The 24,268-nt window shown below is 37.4% G+C and overlaps 1 protein-coding gene across 4 annotated transcripts in view; it reads right to left on the bottom strand.

Moving 5' to 3' along the window:
• slc7a9.L (solute carrier family 7 (amino acid transporter light chain, bo,+ system), member 9 L homeolog) overlaps window positions 1–23,470 on the bottom strand; it is a 28,346-nt gene extending 4,876 nt beyond the window's left edge. Inside the window, exons 1-11 of one of the 4 annotated variants that reach the window (XM_041589075.1) lie at window positions 23,299–23,470; window positions 21,191–21,255; window positions 20,542–20,670; window positions 14,309–14,456; window positions 13,379–13,621; window positions 11,753–11,878; window positions 9,063–9,162; window positions 7,108–7,152; window positions 5,759–5,882; window positions 3,577–3,680; window positions 1,143–1,239 (exon numbers count right to left, since the gene is read on the bottom strand). In XM_041589075.1, coding sequence (XP_041445009.1) covers window positions 1,143–1,239; window positions 3,577–3,680; window positions 5,759–5,882; window positions 7,108–7,152; window positions 9,063–9,162; window positions 11,753–11,878; window positions 13,379–13,621; window positions 14,309–14,456; window positions 20,542–20,634 — 1,080 coding nt within the window. In that variant the 5' untranslated portion in view covers window positions 20,635–20,670; window positions 21,191–21,255; window positions 23,299–23,470. 4 annotated transcript variants of the gene reach the window in all.
• Window positions 23,471–24,268: the final 798 nt, after the last annotated feature.

Below are 24,268 nucleotides of genomic sequence, written 5' to 3'. Positions count from 1 at the left end.
ATCGATCGAAGGATTTTCCTTCAATCAAAAAAAAAGCTTAGAAAGCTTATGAGGACCTTCCCCATAGGCTAACATTGGTGCTCGGTAGGTTTTAGGTGGCGAAGTAGGTAGTCAAAGTTTTTTTTAAAGAGACAGTACTTCGACTATCGAATGGTCAAGCGATTTTTAGTTCGATTCGAAGTCGTAGTCGAGGTTGAAGTAGCCAAAAAAAAAAAACTTCGAAATTCGAAGTTTTTTTCATTCGAATCCTTCACTCGAGCTTAGTAAATGTGCCCCTTAGTGTTCAAGTTTCAGTTGCTAGTAAAGGTATGGGATCTGTTATCCAGAAAGCTCTGAATCAGTGACATAACTAGATGTTACTAGGCCTCACAGCAAATTCGTTTTAGGGCCCCCAACATATACAAAGGTTGTCCTGTTTTACCAATATATGTTGAATTTGCTCTTTCTTTGGTCCTCTATACCTTCAGTTGCCACCTGGCCAGTATTTTACCGGCCTGGCCGGTAAAAATGGTGGTTGATCCCAATGTTATTAATAGGGAAAAAAGATAAATATATAGGAAGGCCGGTATTTTCCAGAAAAGGTGGCAACCCTATCTATACCTCCTGGGACCCCCTGCAGCCGCAGGGTCTGCTTCCTCTGTTGTTACGCCCCTGCTCTGAATTACAGAAAGGCCGTTTCCCATGCATTATAAAAAATGATTTCCTTTTTCTCTGTAATAATAAAACAGTACCTTGAACTTGATCCCAACTAAGATATAATTCATGCTTATTGGAAGCAAAACCAGCCTATTGGGGTTATTTAATATTTAAATGATTTTCTAGTAGAATTAGGGAATGAAGATCCAAATTACAGAAAGATTCATTATCCCCACATCCTGACCATTTTCAATTACAGGCCCCTTACCTGTACTGTAGATTGCAGTTTAAATGTGACTAGACTCAACGTGTTGTGCAAAAAAGCTGCGGTTGCTTTTGTGGGAAATAAATCGCCTGACTTTTCCCCATTTATTTTACATTGCTTTTTTTACACAAATTTCCAGTATAAATCATTTTACACAGCATAATAAATAGACCCCTTATTGTACAGTGACTTCTATGAGAAAGCAGTAGAGGAATCCATAAAACTGGTTCGTGACACTTACGTAGAAGACAATTGCAGGAGATGGAGTTAAACGCTTGACACTGATATAGGACAAGAATTTCAACATGTGACCCTCGCGGCCGGCAACATAGGCAAGTCTGTGGGAAGAGAGACATTTTGAGTTTGGAGAATGCCGACTATTGAATAAAGACATTAGTTATCATATATTTTCCAAATGCTTTCCCAGGAGCAATTTATTGGGAAAACATACAAAACGCTTCAGCTTCAGCCAGGCAAGTAAAGTTCGGGCAAATTCGGAAAGCGAAAGCAACTGGTATGTTTTCCCACTGGTGATTTTTCATTATTTCCAGTAGGAAAGCATTTGGAGGAGACTAATTGTGTCAGTGGTATAAACTGGCCATATACAGGCTAATATTTGCTTCTGACTAGGCCAATCCTGCCTACACCAGAAGTCTACTGACCTGTATATGGGGGTCAGAACAGCAATCTCATGGATGTGATAGTCTTTTTGTGCAGCCTGACCAAATGAGCAGATCTTTGTATGGCTCTTTAGTGATAATTCATGAGCCTGACTATTGAAGATTTAATGCCATGCAGGCAATGGGAAATCCTGGGTAACAGCACCCCCAGTGCTAAGAGATATATAGAACTACAAGTGCTAGTAATACCTGTTTCACGCCAGCAGATAACGCTTTATCAATAGTGGTGTAAACCCTTAATTAATTAATCTTCTCACTGCTTTACCTGGCTCATTAACAGGGTTGGATTTTTTCCAACCAGCACCCACCCTAACTTACCACTTCTAAACCCAGAGCTGACCCAGCCATAGCTGAGAAGGGACTTGAAGACCCAAGCTCAACCCTGGAGGAAGAAGCAGGATCCAAAAATTCTATACAACCAAAGAAGGGGCTAGATATTGGGAGCCTGACCACAGCACACAAACAATGAGTTAAATATCTAAACCTACCTGACCTGTAGGTAAATACAAGTGTCCTGTGGCTAGCTATAGACATAAAAAGACCTTTGTCCAATTTGGGTACCATATTCGACTGATCTGACAGTTTGGCCTGCAATCAGATCACATTGGAGGCATGTGTAGACCTGTTGGGAGAGGACCATGTCCAGTGGCTGAGGTGTTCCTCACCTGGCATGAGATTCAGACCTGATCTATAGAAATCTTGCTGATCCCCAACTAAACACCACTCCAGAGGATCATCATTTTTCCCTATTAATTAGCCAATAAGATGCTAGTTTGATCAGGAATGGGCAGGTTAGCAGACAATATTATGTATGACTATCGTAGACAGTAAATAACCACCTCCCTCTCCATAATACACACGGGAATATTATTTATTATGCTGAGTAAAACGAAATTAGCCAAAAAAACTGTAAAAATCTGTGTAAAATATCACATGGTGTGTGTCAGTGGCGTAACTAGATATTACTGGGCCCCACAGCAAATTATTTTTCAGGCCCCCAAAATGTTGGGGTCTGCTTCCTCTATAGTTACGCCCCTGGTGTGTGTCATTTTACGCCATGCGAATGCCAGATTTGCCGTCATTATTTTACAATGCTTCCTTCGGAAGTCACTCTAAGAAAAAACGCATAAAATTGTTACGCCATTTCTACACAGTTTTTTACACTGTGAAGCCTGGTGATTTGTGGTGTATCATCCTGCTATTTTTTTACACAGCATAATAAATATGTCCCACAGTCTCTTCTTGCCGCAGTGAGACTTTTTTTTGTAGGTAAATAGATATTATTATTTTTTACTCTATTTATATAGTGCTGCCCTCATGGGTATTCACAGAAGCTATTTGTTTAACATGTATATACAATACAGAAATATAATCCGAGTCATATCATCCTTGTGTCAAATGCTATGTTTCCTATTTTATAAGTATATTTTAAAGGAGAAGGAAAGGTTAAAACTAAGTAAGCCTTATCAGAAAGGTCCACCTAAATATACCAGTAAACCCTCAAAGTAGTTCTGCTCTGAGTCCTCTGTCAAAAGAAACACAGCATTTCTTTCCTTCTATTGTGTACACATGGGCTTCTGTATCAGACTTCCTGCATTCAACTTAAACCTCCTTGCCCCGGGCGTGAGCATGCTCAGTTTGCTCCTCTTTCCCCCTCCCCTCTCTGCTGTAATCTGAGCACAGAGCTATAAGTGAGGCAGGAATGGATGTCACACAAAGCTAATACTGCAGCTGCTATCCTAAACAGAGAGCTTCTAGAGCTTTTTACTTAGGCATGTAAAACATTCTACAGAATTAATATAGCATTCTAGCTTGCACTATTGCAGATAATCTTTTGGCAATAAAATGCTTCTGTAGCTTTACTTCTCCTTTAAGAATAGGGCTCCTTGTTTTCTCTTGCACATACGTTTCCTAGTTGTGTGTTCTGCTCACTTCTGGTTTCGTGCTTATTCAAAATCAAATGATGTAAATACATAGACAAACAAAACTACTGACCTTCCAGAAGTAAAACATGTGCCATTGGCTGCTCCAATAGTTGAAAATGCTACAAACAATGGAACCACCCAGGATGCAGGGTACAGAACTCGATCCCCAAATGTCTGAAATTAAATAATATATATATTTTTTTTTTTTTTTTTAAGATTCAAATACTTTAAATAATTCAAATATCCCTTTACTATAGGGATAATATGCCTATAAAATCCAAGGTTAAAGGAGACACAAATCTTCCCCATTTGAGGCAGCTAGCTTCCAAAAGCTGGCATCAAAAACGTATGGATTATTCTTCAATAAAAAGCATCCCTTCTAGTGCTATGTCAGCCATCTTGCTGCTGTCTAATATTTTGGAATAGTGACTTCATTTTTGCCTGATGACAATGTGTTTACAAAATAAATTTTGCCTAATCCACAGGAATTTTTCTGTAGTCTTTATTAAATCTGTATAAACCATTTATATATCAAAAGAGTTATCACACATCCACTGAAGTTTAGAGGATTTTCTATCTTAGTGATAGTTTCCCTTTAAAGCTTAATTTACCAGGGTCACTTTACATTATCCGGTCCAATATACTTGCCCTGCTTAAGAATAGATCATCTACCAAATTAATGATGAACAAGGGCACTGTTAAAGAATACAAAAATAACAATATAACAGTAGGACCTAAACAGAGTAGTGTGTGAATCTTGTAATCAAAGTCTTCACATATATGGGATTACCCCTACTGTGATCTCTAGTAATAAATGTGAATAATAGATAGAGAGACAGATGAACTGTAATCATTAAAAGCGCATTATACATGTTATTACTATTTTTGCTTATTAGGGTAGACCCAGATGTTATTAACGTGCTGCCAGTGGATAAGTATATACAAAGGCATTTTATATTAAAGGGTTATTCACCTTCAAACAACTAGTTGTTTTCCGATTGATCACCAGAAATAACGTATTTTTCCAATTACTTTCCATTTTCTATGTGTCACCGTTTTTCTATTATTGAAGTGTAAAGTGTCTTTTTTCACCTTCTAAAGCAGCTCTGGGAGGGGGGTCGCCGACCCTGTAAATTTCTAGATTGATACTTTAGTTGATACATTTCTTATCTTTGTCCCTGCTGAGCAGAATCTCTGGGTTTCATTATAGGCAGCTGATAGACTTGATACAATAGTTGCTAATACTCCAGAGATGCTGCTGAGAAATGTATCAACTGAATGTTGCAAAATTGTAACAGTTTAGAGTCTGCACCGGAATTACTGAGCTGCCAGACGCAAACACCAGAGACACGAACATTCAACTTTAAACTTAGATTTTGGAAAAACAGTAAAAAATAAATAACTGAAGGTTATTGAAAAAAGTCTATTTCTGGGGAACAATCTGAAAACAACTGAGCTGAAAAAAGTGTTTGGAAGGTGAACAACCCCTATAAACGTACTAGGAGAAGCTAGCAAGCCTTGGGAGAAGCCCTGCTGTTTCAATACTGTCTGCTTCACTGCTATTCTCAGAGCTTTTCAGTAAATCAGCAGCTAGAGGGGATTTTAATTCCAAAGTGTTGCGGCTATTGTTTGTTTGACGTAGGTTGGATATGCCTAAGAATACGTAGCCTCATCCCCAGCAATATTTTACCTCTTATACTTTTTAGTTCTGCTAAGCTCCTGCAAGCACAAATATTTATTTACCAGTGCTACCACATTGCATACATAATAGTGTACACATAAGTATATGTCTATATTTATCTGTCTTTCTGCCAGCTGGGTTACGTGTACCTTGTTTTATAATAGGTCTTTGATTTTGAAGCAGGGAGATGGGCTGTCCCTCTATTTCTGTTATAACATATATATGACAATATAACTATATCCTTACTTGCCCTTGCCCTATGGGTGTGATTCCTCACTGGATAAGGGTCAGGGCAAACAGGCAGATTTGGGGAGATTAGTCGCCCAGCGACAAATCTCCTCTTCTTCGGGCGACTAATCTCCCTGAACTGCCTCCCCTGCCTTCCCGCTGGCTAAAATGTAAATCGCCGACAGGATGGCACTCAGCGCGATTCATTTTTCAAAGTTGCCCGAAGTTTCCTCCCTGAATCTGCCTGTGTGCCCTGACCCTTAGTGCTTGGAAGTCTGTAACTCCGCACAATGAATAATGAACTAAATAACCCTTAACAAAAATCGAACTGCTATTAACTTACCACTGCTACAGCTTGAGACTGCAGAAGCTCTGTCGGTGTCAAGACAGTGAAGTAAGCAATGTTGATCAAAATGTAGCAAACAATGACAAGAGGAATTCCAATAATTATAGATAGGGGTAGATTTCTAGGGAAAAAAAGAAAACCGTTCAGTTTACATTATTTATAAATTACTGCCAAAGAGTTACAGTCCCTTATATAATAGGAATACTTATGCTGGCATAAATTTATTGTATATCTCATTAAGGGGCAGATGTATCAAGGGTCGAATTTCGAGGGGTTAAATCCCTCGAAATTCGACTGGGGAATAGATTCGCATAGGGAATTCGGGCAAATTTACACGCTGGCTAATAGTCGAATGGGCGAATATTCGCTCGGGGGAAAAGTCGAGCAAAGGATTTTCATTCGATCGAATGCCTTTTTATTCGATCAAAAACTTAGAAAAAAAGCCTATGGGACTTTCCCATAGGCTTTTAAAGCAATTCGGTAGGTTTAATCTGGTGAAGTAGGCAGTCGAATGATTTTTAAAAGAGACAGTACTTCAACTATTGAATGGGCGAATAGTCGCAGCGTCACAGCGTTTTTTCGCTCGATCTATTGGAATCAGTCGAGTCGAGAGTCGAGATGTTAAGAGAAAACCTAAGAAGTTTCTATAGAAAATATCATATATGCCATGTTCATCTAGAAACAACCCAACTGACACCTTACCAGACTCCCACAGTGGCCTAATTATGCCCAGTGACAAGATGCAAATATTTGCAAAAACCTGCTTTGAGTATTTTAGTAAATTGCAAATAGCAAATTTTAATTTCTGGTGAAAAGTAATTTTGACGTTTCCCACTTTTGCAAATATTTTCCCATTTTTGATGGTTTTCCTTAAAGATGATTCTATTTCCATAAAATAATGCTTTGAAAGGAAAACCTGCAACTACAGATAATGACAATTTTAAATCAGTTCACTAAATTAGAAATCAAATTAATATGGAAATCACTGGAGATTATGGCTGCTGCAAGGTGCAATTGAAAAATAATAGAATAATATATGTAGGTTCTCTATGCCAAGAGGTCAGAGACTTTTTGAAATGTGAAATATGGGGTTCCACATGAAAGGGGGTGCTGAGCTGATCAGGGTTCTTCTGTAAACATCTGGTAACAGCAACATTTGATATTGAAATGTAATTTATTTTGTTTTTTAATGTTATAGTCTCACTTTCTAGTAAGTGAATGGCATCTACAGTAATTTTTATGCAAATGGTACCATTAATCCTAAAGACAGCCCCATAAATTGCCTAGCTTCTCCTTCAGGATTTTTACTACTGAACTCTGAAGGCACTTAGATTCAGGATTTTTACCTGTATGGATTTTTAAGCTCTTCGGTGATATAATTTAGCTGGTTCCTAAAGAAAGGGAACATTTAGTAAATGGTTGTTGGAATATTACTTGTATTTGTACTAAAATTACTATTATGAATCCTAAGAATCTGAGGAGTTTGAGCCTGACAAATAACTGTAAATGTGTGACCAGTACAACTATATACACTAACAAGCACAATCTTGACATGATGATCCATATTATAATTATATATATATAGAGAGAGAGAGAGAGAGAGAGAGAGAGAGAGAGAGAGAGAGAGAGAGGGATATCCTTCACAATAGACCAGCACTCCAGTAGAATTTCAAATTCTACTGGAGTGCTGGTCTATTGTGAAGGATACATATTAATTTATGTATATATAGTAAAGCACCTACTTCTCAAAGCTCTCAGCAAATCTACCGAAGTAGCTATATTATATGTATATATATATTTACAGTATAAATACTGTGTTTTCAAACTGTTACAAGAATAACTAATATAGTAATGGACAAGTAAGCACACTTGATCAAGGGTAAGAATCTAACTGAGAGAGAAATGTAGAGGACTAACACTATAAATAATGTTTTAGAGCAGTGATGCCCACCCAGTGGCTCGGGAGCGGCATGTTGCTCACCAACCCCTTGGATGTTGCTCTCAGTGGCCTTAAAGGAATTGTTCAGTGTAAAAATAAAAACTGGATAAATAGATAGGCTGTGCAAAATAAAAAATGTTTCTAATATAGTTAGTTAGCCAAAAACGCAATGTATAAAGGCTGGAGTGATTTGATGTATATTATGTCAGTCAGACACTACTTCCTGCTTTTCAGCTCTCTTGGTTTACAATGACTGGTTACCCTGGTTACCAGGCAGTAACCAATCAGAGACTTGAGGGGGCACATGGGTCATATCTTTTGCTTTTGAATCTGAGCTCAATGCTGAGGATCAATTACAAACTCACTGAACAGAAATGTACCATGTGGCCCCCCTTCAAGTCGCTGACAAACTCAGAGTTATAGAGCTGAAAAGCAGGAAGTTGGATTCTGGCTGTTTTATTAGACATCCAGTCACTCCAGCCTTTATACATTACATTTTTGGCTAACTAACTATATTAGAAACATTTTTTATTTTGCACAGCCTATCTATTTACACAGTTTTTATTTTTACACTGAACTATTCCTTTAAAGCAGGTGATTATTTTTCAATTCTTGGCTTGATGGCAAGCTTAAGTTACATAAAACATGTGTACTGCCAAACACAGCCTCCTGTAGGCTGCCAGTGAACATATTAAACTCAAGAAATGCTTCACATTAGCGATCAGTCTTAACTTAACTTTATATCTTCTGAGTGGGGTTTAACCTGTCCAAAGTCCAAACTGCAGCTAATAAGCTATCAAATCAAATATGTATAAGTGTGGGAACACACAGCAACATGAACAGACTTTTCATAAATAAGAGATATGCCATCATGAGCTTTATGTTTCCCTGCAGATTTATATTATAGGAGCTCATTACTTTGCATTGAAATTTATAGCAGGCTCACATAAAAATTGGGGGAGTGCTGGATCTGGAATTCCTTTGTGGAAGCAGCCAAACAATCTCTATATAGGGAAGAAAAGGCTACACCTGCTATGAAGCAAGATGTTTTGGCCATGTAGTCATGGGAATTTAGGCTGATAGCTACTGAGCATTTTTGGGAGGGGAGTTTGCAGGAGGCAAACGCAGAAAAGCAAGTCATGTAGGTCTTGGGAAACTCTGAACACTAATGGGCCGAAATATTATTTGTTGTTAGATGAACAATACAGCAAATAATATCCCAGTTGGATGTTGCAGCACTAATATCCAAATTCTCAATCAATTGTTACTACTGTTAATTATGCTTCCAGTGTCAGACTCAGTACAGTAGGAACTATCATCAATGCAACAGAAATAATTCTCAACAGACAACAAAAAGCTTACCATCCATCATATGCCCACAGGCCATTATACAAAGCCAAACTGATACCCCCAGCCGTGATTTTAGCACCATCAAAACTATTTTCAAAGTTCTGGGTTTTTCCTGGAGAAGATATTGTTTATTGATTATTAAGTATTTATAAAGTGTCAACACATTGCCCAGGGCTGTACAATATATACATCAAGCACACAGAGAATGTACAAACAAATGCTTATTAAAGCTTATAAGGAGAATGGGGTATGAGACACAAGATATCGGGATGGGCAATATCACGAGTTAGCAAAGTAAGATATATAGCACAGACTCAGAGTATTACATTTTGCAAAATTATATATTTGTAAAGGAGACATTGCAAACAAACAAAAAGCACATCAAGGCAATGAGAACACACTGTACAATTGTCCCTCTGCACCCCCTCAGGTCAATAAATTGGCTGACCCAAATATATTTACAGATTTTACCAGTGGGAATACTTCTTTAAGGGATAAGGTCATGGGAAAACATGTTTTTTTTTAAAACACATCAGTTAATAGTGCTGCTCCAGCAGAATTCTGCACTGAAATCCATTTGTGAAAAGAGCAAACTGATTTTTTTACATTTAATTTTTAAATCTGACATGGGGCTAGACATAGTGTCAGTTTCCTAGGAACCCCCAATCATGTGACTTGTGTTCTGATAAACTTCAGTCACTCTTTACTGCAAGTTACAGTGATATCACCACCTCCCTCCCCCCCAATGGGAAGGTAACCAGATAGCAACTCCCTGACACAAGATAACAGCTCCCTGGTAGAGCTCAATGGTAAAAATCCAGGTCCCACTGCGACTCCTTCAGTTACACCAAGTAGGAGAAAAACAGCCTGTCAGAAAGCAGTTCCATAGTGCAGCACTGGCTCTTTCTGAAAGCAAATGACCTGAGATGGCTGTCTACACACAATATTACAACTAAAAAAATACACATTGGTTCAGGAATCAAATTTTATATTGTAGAGTGCATTATTTGCAGTGTAAACAGTGTAATTTAGAAATAAAAACTACACCATAAAAATAATGACAGAATCCCTTTAATGACACAATACCAGTGACTGGTGTAATTAAACTTACAAGGATCACTGTACAAATGTTGCGTTCCCAATATTTTATTATAATGAATTGAAGAGGGCATATTGATGATGAATTTTGGATGCTAGAAAACTGTTTAAATCATCCAGCTCCATTTGCAGAACCACACAACATGGGGCCAGAATTACACAGGTCACATGCAATTAGCAAAAAAGCATTCTCATGCAATTATTGGGTCACTGACCCTGGAGATCAGAGAGATGTTGCTTTAAGAATACAATTGTGATGTTGCTGCACTGCAGCCCCCAGCATGCTTTAATCCTTGATCATATGTTAGAGGATGCTGGAAATTGTCCAGCAAAACCAGAGTATGGTTAATAAATTATATTTACATCCCTTTAAAGGAAACATAATGGATCTGACTAACTTAGGTAATAAATTATTCCAGTACAGTTACCCATAGCAACAAAACAAATCTTAATAAACTGCTTATTAAAAAAATTAAACGGCTAACGATAATTATCATGCTTGCATGACATCTGAATTGCAATTACTAAGTAATCAAAACAAACAACGGTAAAAAGAGAAACGTATAATCCGATAGACAGATACTTCCCGAGATACTCATTGTGTGTATGTACAATAAGCATATGAATCTCTGAAATCTATATTTGAAATATACAAGCTGAACTTGGCTAAACACTCTAGTTGTGACTAGGACACAACAAAGCTAATATATTTCAAATATCCTCCTGATGTGGAGTTTCATTTACTAAATGAAAAATACTCCTAAGTGGCAAAATCCAAAATGACCAGGTTAAACATGTTTTTTTTCAAATGCTCCACTTCCAATGTTATTTTAAGGGAATTTTCATAAAACTGGAATTCAGAATCTGCTCGTAGTATTCGCCAGCTGGGTGAGGAATGTTAGGTCCAACATATTGTCGCTGTGGGCAATGGCCAAATAGATAGACATAGCTGAAGTGTTTATCCAAATTAGTATAAGGCCAGGCTTAAATATGATTTATGGTTGCACACCTACTGCAGATTCCTTGGTCACCATATATGGAAGTAGTATTTGTTCATATAGTGAATCTAAAATCTCATCCCATTCTGGTTATGATCTTTTCCACGTATGTTAATGATAGCACTGTTGGAACATATAGGTAACCATACCTCAGCTATAATGTTGCCCTAGTGTAGATGAATATAGTGAATTAGTTTGATTTGGAACAAAATTCCCAAACATTTAGTTATCTCCATGCAAAGACCACTGACACTGCTCTCAAAGAAGTGCCCAAAAATATGTCTTTTCTCTTACCCCACCCTTAGTTTCAGGATACCTCTATACCCAGTGCTCAGCAGTTTACAGCAATGTCCTTGTCATGGTGGGGATTATAGACATTCAGATGTATTCCTTGATGAGTGGGAGAAGCTTTGTTTCCCAAGTGTGGCAGAAATTGTATGTTTTTGTGTTGTATTTGATTGGATGTCTATCAAACTGAACTTCCTACATGGCAATAACAAAGAGCAATCTACTGAAGCAGAGTATGTACATTTATACCATAGAAAACAATTTGAAAGAATAATGAATGATTTGTTGCTGTCACTGTATTTACAATGAAACACGTACCTTGTGCTAGCAGAACGATGCCACTTACAATAATGATTATAACAATAATCATCTTGGCCGCCGTGAAGAAATTCTGAACATAACTTGCCAGCTTTACGCTGAGTGAATTCACCAGTGTGATTGTCACTGAGAAACAAAGCAGACGGTTATAATTACAGCAGATACAACTCCATCAGTTTATCAACTCACAGGTGTCTAAGGGGCTTGATATGAACCAGCCAGTTTAGAGAATAAACGATTAGGGATTAAATTGCTGACGTAAACCTTATGGGATATTGTTTTTTGCTTGTGATCTTCCTTCTTCATTGATTTGTAACATATATATATATATATATATATATATATATATATATATATATATATATATATATATATATTTAATGAGATATTGCTATATTTAATGAGATATTGAGATATTTAATGAGGTATTAACTATGAACCTGTGGAATTTAAAACATATTTTTAGAAATGGATACAGAGATTTCACAGGAAAGGTGCTGAATTAAAAGCCTTTTTGTCAATTTACCCATCCACTGTTGAAGGTTCCCTATATCATTTATTATCAATTATATAAAAAAAAATAGGTACTGAATATCTATGGGAATTTTCTTCACTGGAACTCTTTAATAGAGTAGGGTTTTTTGGGGGGAGGGAGTACTAGGGGGGGGATCAGAAGGTTCTGCAGGTCCTGGACAAATAGAACATCTGGCCCCCATTTTTACTTTGTTATTTGTAAATGTCAATGTGACTAAAATAAATGTGAATTTTAAGTATTTCAACATATATTCTTGATAGATCATGGCAATTAAATAATAAAAACCACTGTAAATTGTGTCATGCATGCTGCAAGTTTTACAGCCCTAAACAACGTTAACCCTATAGATACACTGAAGCCTTAATAAATCAGAAGTAGAATTATTATTAGCAATAAGCAGACTAAAAAAATCAAGTATCGATGACTGGATTTTAATTCATATTTTAAATATTATTTGATATATACTGTATATATATATATATATATATATATATATATATATATATATATATATATATATATATATATATAATATTAATTTTTATTGTATATTTGTCCCATTTGTCTGGTTGTTATGCTGGGTACCCGCATTGTTTTTGTTAATTTATCAGGCCAGCCCAGCTGGCTCACTGCGGGGAATTTCTAGAGCAAGGGGTTGTCAGTGTTTATTAACAAAGACTGTTTCTTGTGGAACCTGCTTGCTAGGTCTAAAGATAAACAGGCATTCAACCAAAATGTGTGATTTATTAAATGTTAGATAAGCTTCTGTCAATTATCCTTTGGTGTTAATAGGAAATCTGTTTGTATCAACATATCATCTAAGCAGAGGTGACCTGCAAAATACTAACTGCAATCTAGGAGGTGACTTATCGTGCTAGATCCGTTGTTGGTTGGACAGTCACTGATGGAAAGTATTGAGAAGAGACTAGAATAAGTTGAATAAGGGGTGGGAGAATAGGTATTGGTTTTTAGGAAAATGTGGGAGATTGGGTAGATAAAGTAAAAGAATACAGATGAAATTAAAGGCAATACTATAACTTAAACAAATATAATTCTCAACACTTCCATTGGTACATAACCTTGTTACTTACAGATTGCAGCAGCAGCCAGACACTTAACGACAACCACTGGGGGGTCACAGCCAGGGTAAAACGCCGCTGACACATACTCTGCAAAGCTGAGGCATATTATAGCAAATGAGGATGGTTTCATGACAATGAGGCTGGCCCATGAGAAAAGGAAAGCTGGGATTGGCCCAAAAGCTTCCATGAGGTAGGGATACTCTCCTCCAGACTTTGTTATCATTGTGCCAAGCTCAGCAAAGCACAAGGCACCTGAAAATAAACAAAGTACAGATAAATATTTGCATACAGGTAGGACTCTAGTTGGATACAGAACAATAAAGCAGCTATACATGTATAAATTCATCGTTTCTAAGAAACATCGAAATATGCACTGAAAGAACAATTACCTAAAGTTATTTTTGCTCCTCCTAATCGAGCGCCTCACTCATCTCAGCATAAAGGGGGTTGTTCACATTTAGTAATTGGGCTTCATGTTTTATTATTTGTGGTTTTTCAGTTATTTAGCTTTAGTAATTGGGCTTCATGTTTTATTATTGAGTTATTTAGCTTTAGTAATTGGGCTTCATGTTTTATTATTTGTGGTTTTTGAGTTATTTAGTTTTTTATTCAGAAACTCTCCAGTTTGCAGTTTCATCAATCTGGCTGCTAGAGTCCAAATGACCAGATATCAGTAGGAGAATGCCTGAATACAAAAATGAGTAATAAAAAGCGATGACAATCAGGGTCGGACTGGGCCGGCCCAGATCCGCGCTTCTTCCTCTCTACCCTGCGTCTTCCTCCTTATGCCGCCCGCGGCAAAAACAGTGCACGTAAGCCCATTTCACACATGCCCCTTTTCCTGTCTGGTGGGTTAATTTTCTGGTAAAACAAATGTTCCGAGATACAGCTTGCTTAAAAGACATTACTACAAGCACTTGGCATTGTTTTGATCTTTACCCATTGTAGCGATAACTCCACAAACTGCCCAAATAATCAGGCACGGTCCTATTGCTCCTGTGTTGGAAAGGACAGATTTAGGGGAAATGAAGATGCCCGATCCAATTATGGTTCCAACAATAAGGCTTATTCCACTGATTAGACCAACCTAAAGAGAAACAGAAGGTGTCTGGTTCATTATGAAGTCATCATTTTTAACATTTCCATTTTGGCATATAAGCATGGACCAAATGAGCAGCCTTCTCAGGAAAGCCTTCCTGTACCCCACAATCAAGACAAAGCCTGAAAACAAGCATTCAAAGCATGAACAATAAAATTGAATAGGCTAAGTATGTTAGTCACTGAGATGCATGAAAGAAGTCCCTGGGGTGAAAAATAAGTTCTTTGATTAGCTATTTGGTAGCCTCTGTGTGGGCTGGAAACCTACAGGAGGCTCGGTTTGGCGGTACACCTGGTTTATATGGAACCAAATTTGTCTCCAAACCAGGAATTCAAAAATAAGCACCTGCTTTGAGGACACTGGGAACAATATCCAAGGGGTCGCTCACAAGCCACTGGTTGGGGATCACTGCTTCTGACCATTGGTAGTGGTACTTAAAATAGTGCACCCTAGTATTATGAAAGCGAGAGCCTTTTGTCCATTTTTGACAATAAAATAGTTTTAACTTGTTTGCACCTCTGAAGTGTAACTAATAACAGGCTCAACGTGTGACTTAAATGAACCTTTAGTCTTGGCATGGTACAGCAGAACATTTCTTCAATGGTATCTTTTTTTTTTTACAGTGCATAAGGCAGATTTAAGTAGTAATATCTAGAATGAAAATTATAGATGTTTTTAATATTTTATTATATTATATATATATATAAAAAAAAAGAAAAAGAAAACCAGATCACAGACACACCCACAGATGGTGCATTGTATAAAGGGAGAGTAAAGTATGTCAGGGTTTAAAAATAATGACAAAAAGAGAAACTTACCATAAAACTTGGTGGGTGGTTACATCAGTCCCAAGGGATTCAAAACAGAATGAAATCCCTGATTTCTATATACACATAGCCCACATGAAGGGTAAGGGTAGAAAGGGGGTCTCAGGAGCTAGTTAAATGCAATCACACATAATTTGCGCTTCTATATAAATATCAGAATTATAATTTTTTTTAATATTCATTTGTCATTTAATTTCAAACATGACTAAAGTGACAGATTTACACATTCCAGTGTGCCATAATTTGTACTGCAGAAATGCTGATTTAACACTTTACGGACTTTAACCCTGGCTATAAGATATTTTTCAAACTCATATATACTCTGTGCCCTTTTGTTTAAGTTCAATGATAAGCCTTCAACAAGTAATTATATGTCATTTAAGAAATGCCATAAAGTTCATCCAGCAGCCATATAGAGTTTTATAATAATTATCTCAAGTGCCAAGAATGTTCAGTTGTATGTGCAGAACATATACGGTAATGAAACTATATCTATTTTCTTACAATATAAAGTAAACCTTATTGAAAGGTTATGGGGCTCATTTATGTGGTGCAAGGGCCAAAGGTAGACCCAATTGTGCATCAATGCAAGCACTAGATATTATATGTGCCACCAAATCTTTAGCATGTATAGTGCATAAACCATAGCAGTATGAGGTGCAAAGTGCAGCATTACATGAGAGTGCATGGCCTGTATCTGACACGTGCCTTTGAATACCAATTAAATCCTGAGTTCCACTAGCACTACTTGCATGTATATTATTTTGCTACAGATTATTAAATTGCAAACTGAAGGCCTAGGAGTTGTACTTATGGGGATTCTGTCATGATTTTAATGGTGTGGTTTTCATTTCTAAATTACACTGTTAACACTGCAAATAATTCACTCTACCATATAAAATTTCATACAATATAAAATTTAATTCCTGAACCGACAGGTGTATTTTATTAGTTGTAATAGTGGTGTGTAGGCAGCCATCTCTGGTAATTTTGCCTGGTCATGTGCATTCAGAAAGAGCCAGCACTTTAGGATGGAACTGCTTTCTGGCATTTTCTGGCTCTTGATGAAGTGGCAGGAAGCCACGAAACGCGTTAAGTGGGCAGCCCTCATGAGAGATCTGCTGATTTGATTTTTAATGGGTGACCAATAAAAGGAAAGGGAAGGGGGGGTGATATCACTCAAATTTGCAGTACAGCAGTAAAGAGTGACTGAAGTTTATCAGTGCACATGACTGGGGACACCTGGGAAACTGACAATATGTCTAGGCCCATGTCAGATTTCAAAATTAAATATAAAAAAAAAAATGGATTTCAGTGCGGAAGTCTGCTGGAGCAGCACTATAAACTGATTTTTTTGAAAAAAACCCCAGTAACCCTTTAAATCCATTTTTAATTTGCAGCTTGAAGGCACTAATGAAAACAAATAAAAATGTCTAACTCTACATTTTGCATATCAGATGAGCAGGTTTCCCAGGGAAAAACATTTCTCTAATACACTACATTCTAATACATTCTCTAATTTGCAACTCGCCCCATGAAGTTCAGTGGAGCAAGATTTATGAATGCCGGAATGCTGACTAACCAAAAGTTCTTACTCACTGGGCCAGATTTATGACAATACAGTAAGGGGCATATTTATTATGCTGTGTAAAACAAAATTCACAGAAAATACGGTGTAAAAAACTGTGTAAAATTTCTCATGGTGTGTGTAAACTTTTTTATGCCATTTTTACACGCCGAAACCTGGCGTATTATCCTGCCGTTTTTTACACAGCATCTCCGACACCCTCTCCATGTTTATGTAGCTTCCTTCCTACATTTGCACCAAACAATCTTATGTATATTAAGGGAAACTCACTACTGTTAAATATAAGTCTGTTAGAAGACACATTAGATTATCTTATACATACTGGGATTGCAGGTCTTGGTGACTATTGTATGATAATGTTTAACACTAAGGGGCAGATTTATCAGTTAAAAATACTTCGTAATTCGACCATTGAATTGAAATACTTCGACTTCAAAAATTGAAGTCAAAGTTTTTTTCATCCAATTTGGGTATCCTGTGGTCGAAATAAAATTGTTCGATCTATATACTAAATCCTTCGAATCGAACGATTCGAAGGATTTTACTTTGACTTCCAAAAACTTAGAAAAATGCTCTAGAAGGTCCCCATAGGCTAACATAGCACTTCGGCAGGTTTAATTTAGCGAAGTATTGAAGTCGAAGTTTTTTTAAAGAGACAGTACTTCGATTATTGAATGGTCGAATATTCAAACGATTTTACTTCAAATCGAATTCGAAGTCGTAGTATCCTATTCCATGGTCGAATTTTTTTTCTTCGAAAATTCCCTCGAATTCACTTCGACCCTCGATAAATCTGCCTCTAGGAGTATATACATATATATTATCTATCCATTTTATCCGCATGCTACAAAACCCTTGCTTACAGAAATCAATAAGGTACTTGATACTTTGCACTTTGTATTTTCCTATATGACAGCAGGATTTTCACTTTTAAAAGGTGCAGTAAACAGTGACGCAAAGCAGCATAATAAACATGGTATTTTCTTTATCAGCTGGAATGTTGCATTTTTTCTAGAAGCATGTCAAGGCCAAAGAAAATCTGGACACTAAAACTATTTAACTTACATAATATAACTAATTGCCTATATTCTAAGTGAGTGCTGCTGCGAGTGAGTCAGCCACTGGCAATAAAATAGCTTTACATACAGCTGATCATATTTAACTATATAAATGCAAAATTTCATACAACAATTTCAGTGAGTGAGTGATGTGTTATCTCTCACCACTCTGTGATTTACAGTTTCATATATTTTGCCTTCTTAGTAGCAGCGCGCAACATGTTACTCCCAAACCCATTGGATGTTGCTCCCAGTGGCCTCAAAGCAGGTGCTTATTTTTGAATTCCAGGCTTGGAGGCAAACAAACAAACAATGTATATTGCCAAACCAAGTCTCAGGTAGGCTGCCAGTCCACATACTGACAAGGTGCACTGACTTTCCTGACTGTACAGGGATGCATTGATTCCTTTTGTATTTCTTGATGATGTTGGCTTTAAAGCTGGCCATAGACATGCCGATTATTAGGCTATATGCCCTCAGACCTGCAACTAACCAGTCAGATAAATAAAGTAGTAAAGAGAACAAATCAGACAATGTTCTGACCATGAATTGACAGGACGCAATCTAATGAAAGTTAAAGTATGTCCGACAAATATTTCTGACAATCTCCCATTGATATCGTCAGATAGGCAATAGATGCAGAGATATTATCGTTAGCCAACAAAATCTTCTAACCTGTCTGATCAACTAAACGACCAATCATCATGGTATGAAAATTGTCAGGACAATCCACACAGTCCAAAAATCGTATGAACTAGGGATGCACCGAATCCAGGATTCGGTTCGGGATTTGGATTTTTTCAGCAGGATTCGGATTCGGGCGAATCCTTCTGCCCAGCCGAACTGAATCCGAATCCTAATTTGCATATGCAAATTAGGGGCAGGGAGGGAAATCGTGTGACTTTTTGTCACAAAACAAGGAAGTAAAATTTTTTCCCATTCCCACCCCTAATTAGCATATTCAAATTAGGGTTCAGATTCGGTTCGGTATTCGGCTGAATCTTTCACGAAGGATTCGGGGGTTCGGCCGAATCCAAAATAGTAGATTCGATGCATCCCTAGTATGAACCTTTGTTTCATATGACGTTATCTTTACGTCTATGGCCAGCTTTAAGCTAGCAAGGGTGGTCTGAACAATCACAACCCATGAATTTCAATGCAGAGATTTATTTTCTAGAATTATTTTCCCCTGGAACTGCTACATTTAAGGGGGGAGTGGTTAATCGGTAAAATGCTCACCAGGCTTCTGTCCTCTGGTTTGAAACCTCAATAAGAAAAGAAAAAAAAGTGCATGGAACGCACAAGAAGAGTAAACTCATGTGTAGGTGGTTAGCACAGTTGTTTAAAACAAACAGGCATTTAGGGGCTACCAATAGCCAATCACAGCCCACATTTGGCACCCCCAGGAGCTTTTGGCATGTTTGTGTTGCTCTCCAAATTCTTTTACATTCAAATTGGGGACTTCTGTCCTAGACTGTGGTGTATGACACCCAGTGGCGTAACTACCAGGGGAGCAGGGGCTGCGATTGGGCCATGAGACCCCCCACAAACGATGACTGACAGTATATAATTCCTACTTCCCACCACCACTTGGGAGGATTTCTGGGCAAGATTACTTTGGTTTCCAGTTTTTATTATTTGTGTTTTTTGAGCTGACTTTTTTTTCAGCAGCTCTCCAGCAATTTCAGCCATCTGGTTGCTAGGGTCCAAATTTCCCTAGCAACCATGCATTGATTTGCATAACAAAAATGAAGTATGACTAGGAGAGGGCCTGAATAGAAAGATGAGTAATATAAAGTAACAATAACAATACATCTGTAGCTTTACAGAGCATTTGTTTTAGATGAGGTCAGTGATCCCCACTTGAAAGGCAAATAATTAATAAACAACAAATAACGAAGACCAATTGAAAGGTTTCTTAGAATTAGCCATTCTATAACATACTAAAAGCTTATGGTGAGCCACCCCTTTAAGTTGGTTTCATACAACATAGTTTAGTATTATTAGAACAATATTGGATTGTAGACCAGAAATAAAAAGACAGGGGTTAGGATTCCAGTATGGAAGCTCTCCTTCAATAAAGGCATTTGTGCAAGGGGAGAAGCAATACCCTGTAGACAATATTCGTGCAGGGAGGCAAATCTTGCTGCAGAAGGTAGTTTGCTTGCACAGAATGCATGTAAGCGTCGAACTATTTCTTCATTGAAACGTGACAGCCATAACAAAGCTCATGGACTATACATGAGATAATCCTGACTAACTTCAGATCCCACATCATTAAGGAATACATAGGAAGTAATGCCACCGTGTATAGTCAGGAAAGTCTCCTGTACAATACACCCTGTCAGACAACACTTCAGCATTCAGCAGGGGGTAGTTATGTGTCTGTCTGAAGAGTTTAGGCAGAAACCACTCCTGTGTCTCTTAGCACACACTCACAGTACTTTATCTTTCTTGTAACTCTGTGTATCTATATTTATTGCAGTGTATGTTCTTTTGCAGGAATGTAAAAGTGCTGCATATGCAAAAAGCACTATAGAAGGAAACTTATAGATGCATACAACTGTAACACATTAACAAATCAGAAAGCCAGTTCTTGCCTGTTGCTTTAGATTCATGGAGTTGGATTCTTGGCTTTGAATGGATTTCTGGTCTGCGTCCCCATTCTGCAGCCCCTTGCGTTTCTTGGCCATTGCTGCTCAGTCGGATTGTCCGTCTGTCTGAGGCCCCTGTATTAAAATATTGCAAATTGTGTACAATTACTGATTTCTTCTAGAACTTCTACCTCTGTTCACAGTTTCTGTGTTAAAATACCTGGAACTATACTCTGACAATTACCATCAAGCAAGAGTCTGTGTATTTCAGCTCCGGGGTGTATATTGTTTATTCTGTTGCAGTTATATTACTGGTCAAAATGAACTCTTCCTTTTGAAACACTGCCAATGTTATAGCTGCTATACAATAAGTACATTCAGGGGAAGAGATAAATACTTATTTATATATAGAGGAGGCATCCTTGGGACCTGACATATAAAAAAGACAAATGCAGCTTTTTTTTTTAGTATCGTTTTGTGCTCGATAAATTGCCATTGATTAATCAATAAGTTAAAGGCTAAACAGCAAGTGTTGACTGTGAATAACTGTTAAACAGGCATTAAAAACATTTGGTGGTTAACTGTGCATTCTGGGAGTGCTTGGTATTAGTAGGATAAAGAGAAATTGACAATTAACAGTTGGCTGCTGTGTTACCTGCCTGATGGTGATAAACTGCTTTCTCTGTGTGCTAAAGTAAAATTGAATCCACAGGAGGTAGGCTGCAAATAATTGCAATAATAGTTAATATATTTATATAATTCTTGTATAAGGCCAGATTAACTGGTGAATGGTGAATTTCATTTATTGTTTAAATTAGCTATATTCCCCCCCCCCCCGAGGAATACTAAATTTAAAGGGAGTGGCTAATTACTAACATTTTCAGCAGGCTTTCTGGTTAGATCAAGTGAAATTTAGGGTGGGGCTAAACACCACGGGAGATTTTGATCAGATTTTGTGGGTCAGATTTTATCTCATCTTGCCAACAGTGGTGGGATGCTGGGACGTGTACCTCTTTTTCTGCCTTACATTTGGGAATTATGTGCATGTTTGCATACCTCCCAACATTTTGGAAATAAAAAGAGGGATAAAAAATTTGCCGCGCCAAATTTTTTTTGTCCACTCCCATTTTTGTGGCCACACCCCGTAATTACCATGTTCATTTTACAAAATTTGGCAGGTTATGAAAGTTTGAACATGTTTCTGTGTTTTTCCCCCAGTTATTACAGTTTTGCTAATGAAGGGGAATTGCCCTTTAAGCTGTGAGTAGGGTTGCCACCTTTTCTAGAAAAAAATGGCAACCCTAGCTGTGAGTCTAACTTCTCCCAAGGCACCTGTTATCTTATATTGTTACAATTACTTATTTGCTTATCTCAAAATGGTTACGAAAGTATCTTATCTGAACAGCCAGGCTGTTCTGGGCTCTCTGCCAAAAGCCAATTAAGTTAGAAACATTGTTTCTTTATTTTTAGCTGTTCAGTGCAGAGGAAATTGAGATTTTCCAGGACAAACGCGGGTCTGCGGGTTGAGCGGTCAAATGAGGGACTGTCGGGAGGTATGTGTTAGCACATGGAGGGGGGGTTGTTTGTGCGAGCATGCTCATGAAGCTGAAACAGCAGGCGGGTGCCCTGCACCTCAGGCCCTTTCACTGTGCAGATGCCTTCAGATTTAATCCATCCTCTGTATAACGAATCATGCCGCCATCATTCTTTACTTTCTTGGGGTTCCCTCAGCAGGCATAGGCATGTGTCTGTATATTTGGATAACATTTTATGATTTTACTCTGCAGGCACAAGTACGTGTCTTTGCAAGAATCCTAAAAAATTAAAGGCATGTAAAAACCTAATAGGATGAACATGGAGTTATGCTCATATATCAAACACCCAGCACTTTGTACTGCCCTATTAAAAGAAAAAGCAAATCAGCTACAAATGGAAAACTATTGTTTAATGACATTACCGTATTTCACACGCTTTCTGGATAAAGGCATTATTGATCCCACACGTGTATTGTAATGTACTGTGCACAAGGCATCCCTTGTACTTTAATTTCCTTATAATTTGCCCTTGAACAGGCAATACATGTGATATTATAATAAACTATTCTTTGTTCTTTCCATTAATATAATTAAACTCTGGTTCCTTACCAATAACTAAATAAGAAAACAATTGAGGCATACATATAATTGTGCAAATCTACAGGTTGAAATTATAAACTCTCCTTAAACAGCTTCATTTTCACCAATCATATCATGATTGTTGGCTGCCGAGAAATGTAATGACGTTTGAACTGATTAATTAATATTAATAATCTGTTTCTATCAAGGGAAATGATGATGCTTAAGTTCTTGTTTTATAGTTTAAGGATGTTATCTGAAGGTTGGTCCCTTGTCTATCACATGGATAGCTCAATACAGTTAGAATGTTTGCAATATAAGATGTTTGATACCCAGAAGAGCCCTGGAAAGGATCAGTATTAATATGAATATGATAACAGATTACCCATTAACACAAAAAACTTTGAAACTGCTGTAGAATAATGTGTGAAATTATAGTCATGCAGGATTTTGATTGTGGCAAGGAAAAAAAAAACACAACTTTTTTGTAATTATCAAAACATTAGGCATTTTAAACCACAAACAAAAAGACGAGCTCCTCAGGTGCCCTAGAAATATTCTATGATCAAGATAAGGGTCAGACTTTTAGAAACAAACATGTCATCTACTGACACTATTTCAATAAAATATAAATATGAAAGAACAGTACCTGGTTTGTGGAAGGCTTCTGGATTGAGAACTAAAATCCTTCAAGCTCCACTTTCCTTAAACCCTATCGGTAAGGTTCAGAAGGTAAAGATTGCCAGCCCAGAAGAGGGTTGGGGAGCTACAGAGCAGAGGTCACTGTCAGTAATTATTAAACATGCTCCTAATTGCCCCAGAAGAATTTAAAAGCATCATGTTAAGCAAGTTCATTGATTGTTCTTGCCGTTGCCTTTCTGGGTTCAGTATGACTTCTCGCCCAACACTTTGCAGATAATGTGTACTAGAATGTGTCGGAACAGGCTGAGGTCAGATTGCCATGAGGCAGCTTCCTGGCTCACTATACAAAGTGCTGTTTGTCCTGCTAAACCTACACACAAAGGAACTTTGAAACTAATTACAGCAGTCATCCACATAGAAACAAATTCTTCAAAATAAGCAAAACAATGCCTGCCATTACTTGGAAATATTATGACTGTACTATTTTTAACATTTGTATTGTAAATAATAAACTTTTCTCATTAGTGCAAGATAAAGGGCAAGATCTCGGCTTTTTTTTTAGAATACTGCCCTCAACACAGGCATTTCATCGAGTATTCCTGACAATATCTAGAAAAAAATGGTTTTATATTTTGTATTCCAGGAAAGGCAAAAACACACATTATCTCTGTAGATCACCGTAAGCTGCCATGGGCTTTCCCTGATTCTTTTTTCATTGACGTATAGCCAACATGTCTTCCGTCTCCTCTGAGATGACCAGCTGTCCGTTTTAATAATGTATTTATTATTTTTATTATTGATAAAATATATTTATCCAGTGCCAACATATCCCACAGTGCTATACATTAAGGGGCCGATTCACTAACTTTGAGTGAAGGATTCGAAGGTAAAAAACTTTGAATTTTGAAGTTTTTTTTGGGCTACTTTGACCATTGAATGGGCTACTTCGACCTTCGACTACGACTTCGAATCAAAGG

Source organism: Xenopus laevis, chromosome 4L (assembly GCF_017654675.1).
Source record: "Xenopus laevis strain J_2021 chromosome 4L, Xenopus_laevis_v10.1, whole genome shotgun sequence".
NCBI lineage: Eukaryota > Metazoa > Chordata > Amphibia > Anura > Pipidae > Xenopus > Xenopus laevis.
Note: the sequence above shows the minus strand (reverse complement) of the source record. Positions and strands in the feature narration are given on the sequence as shown.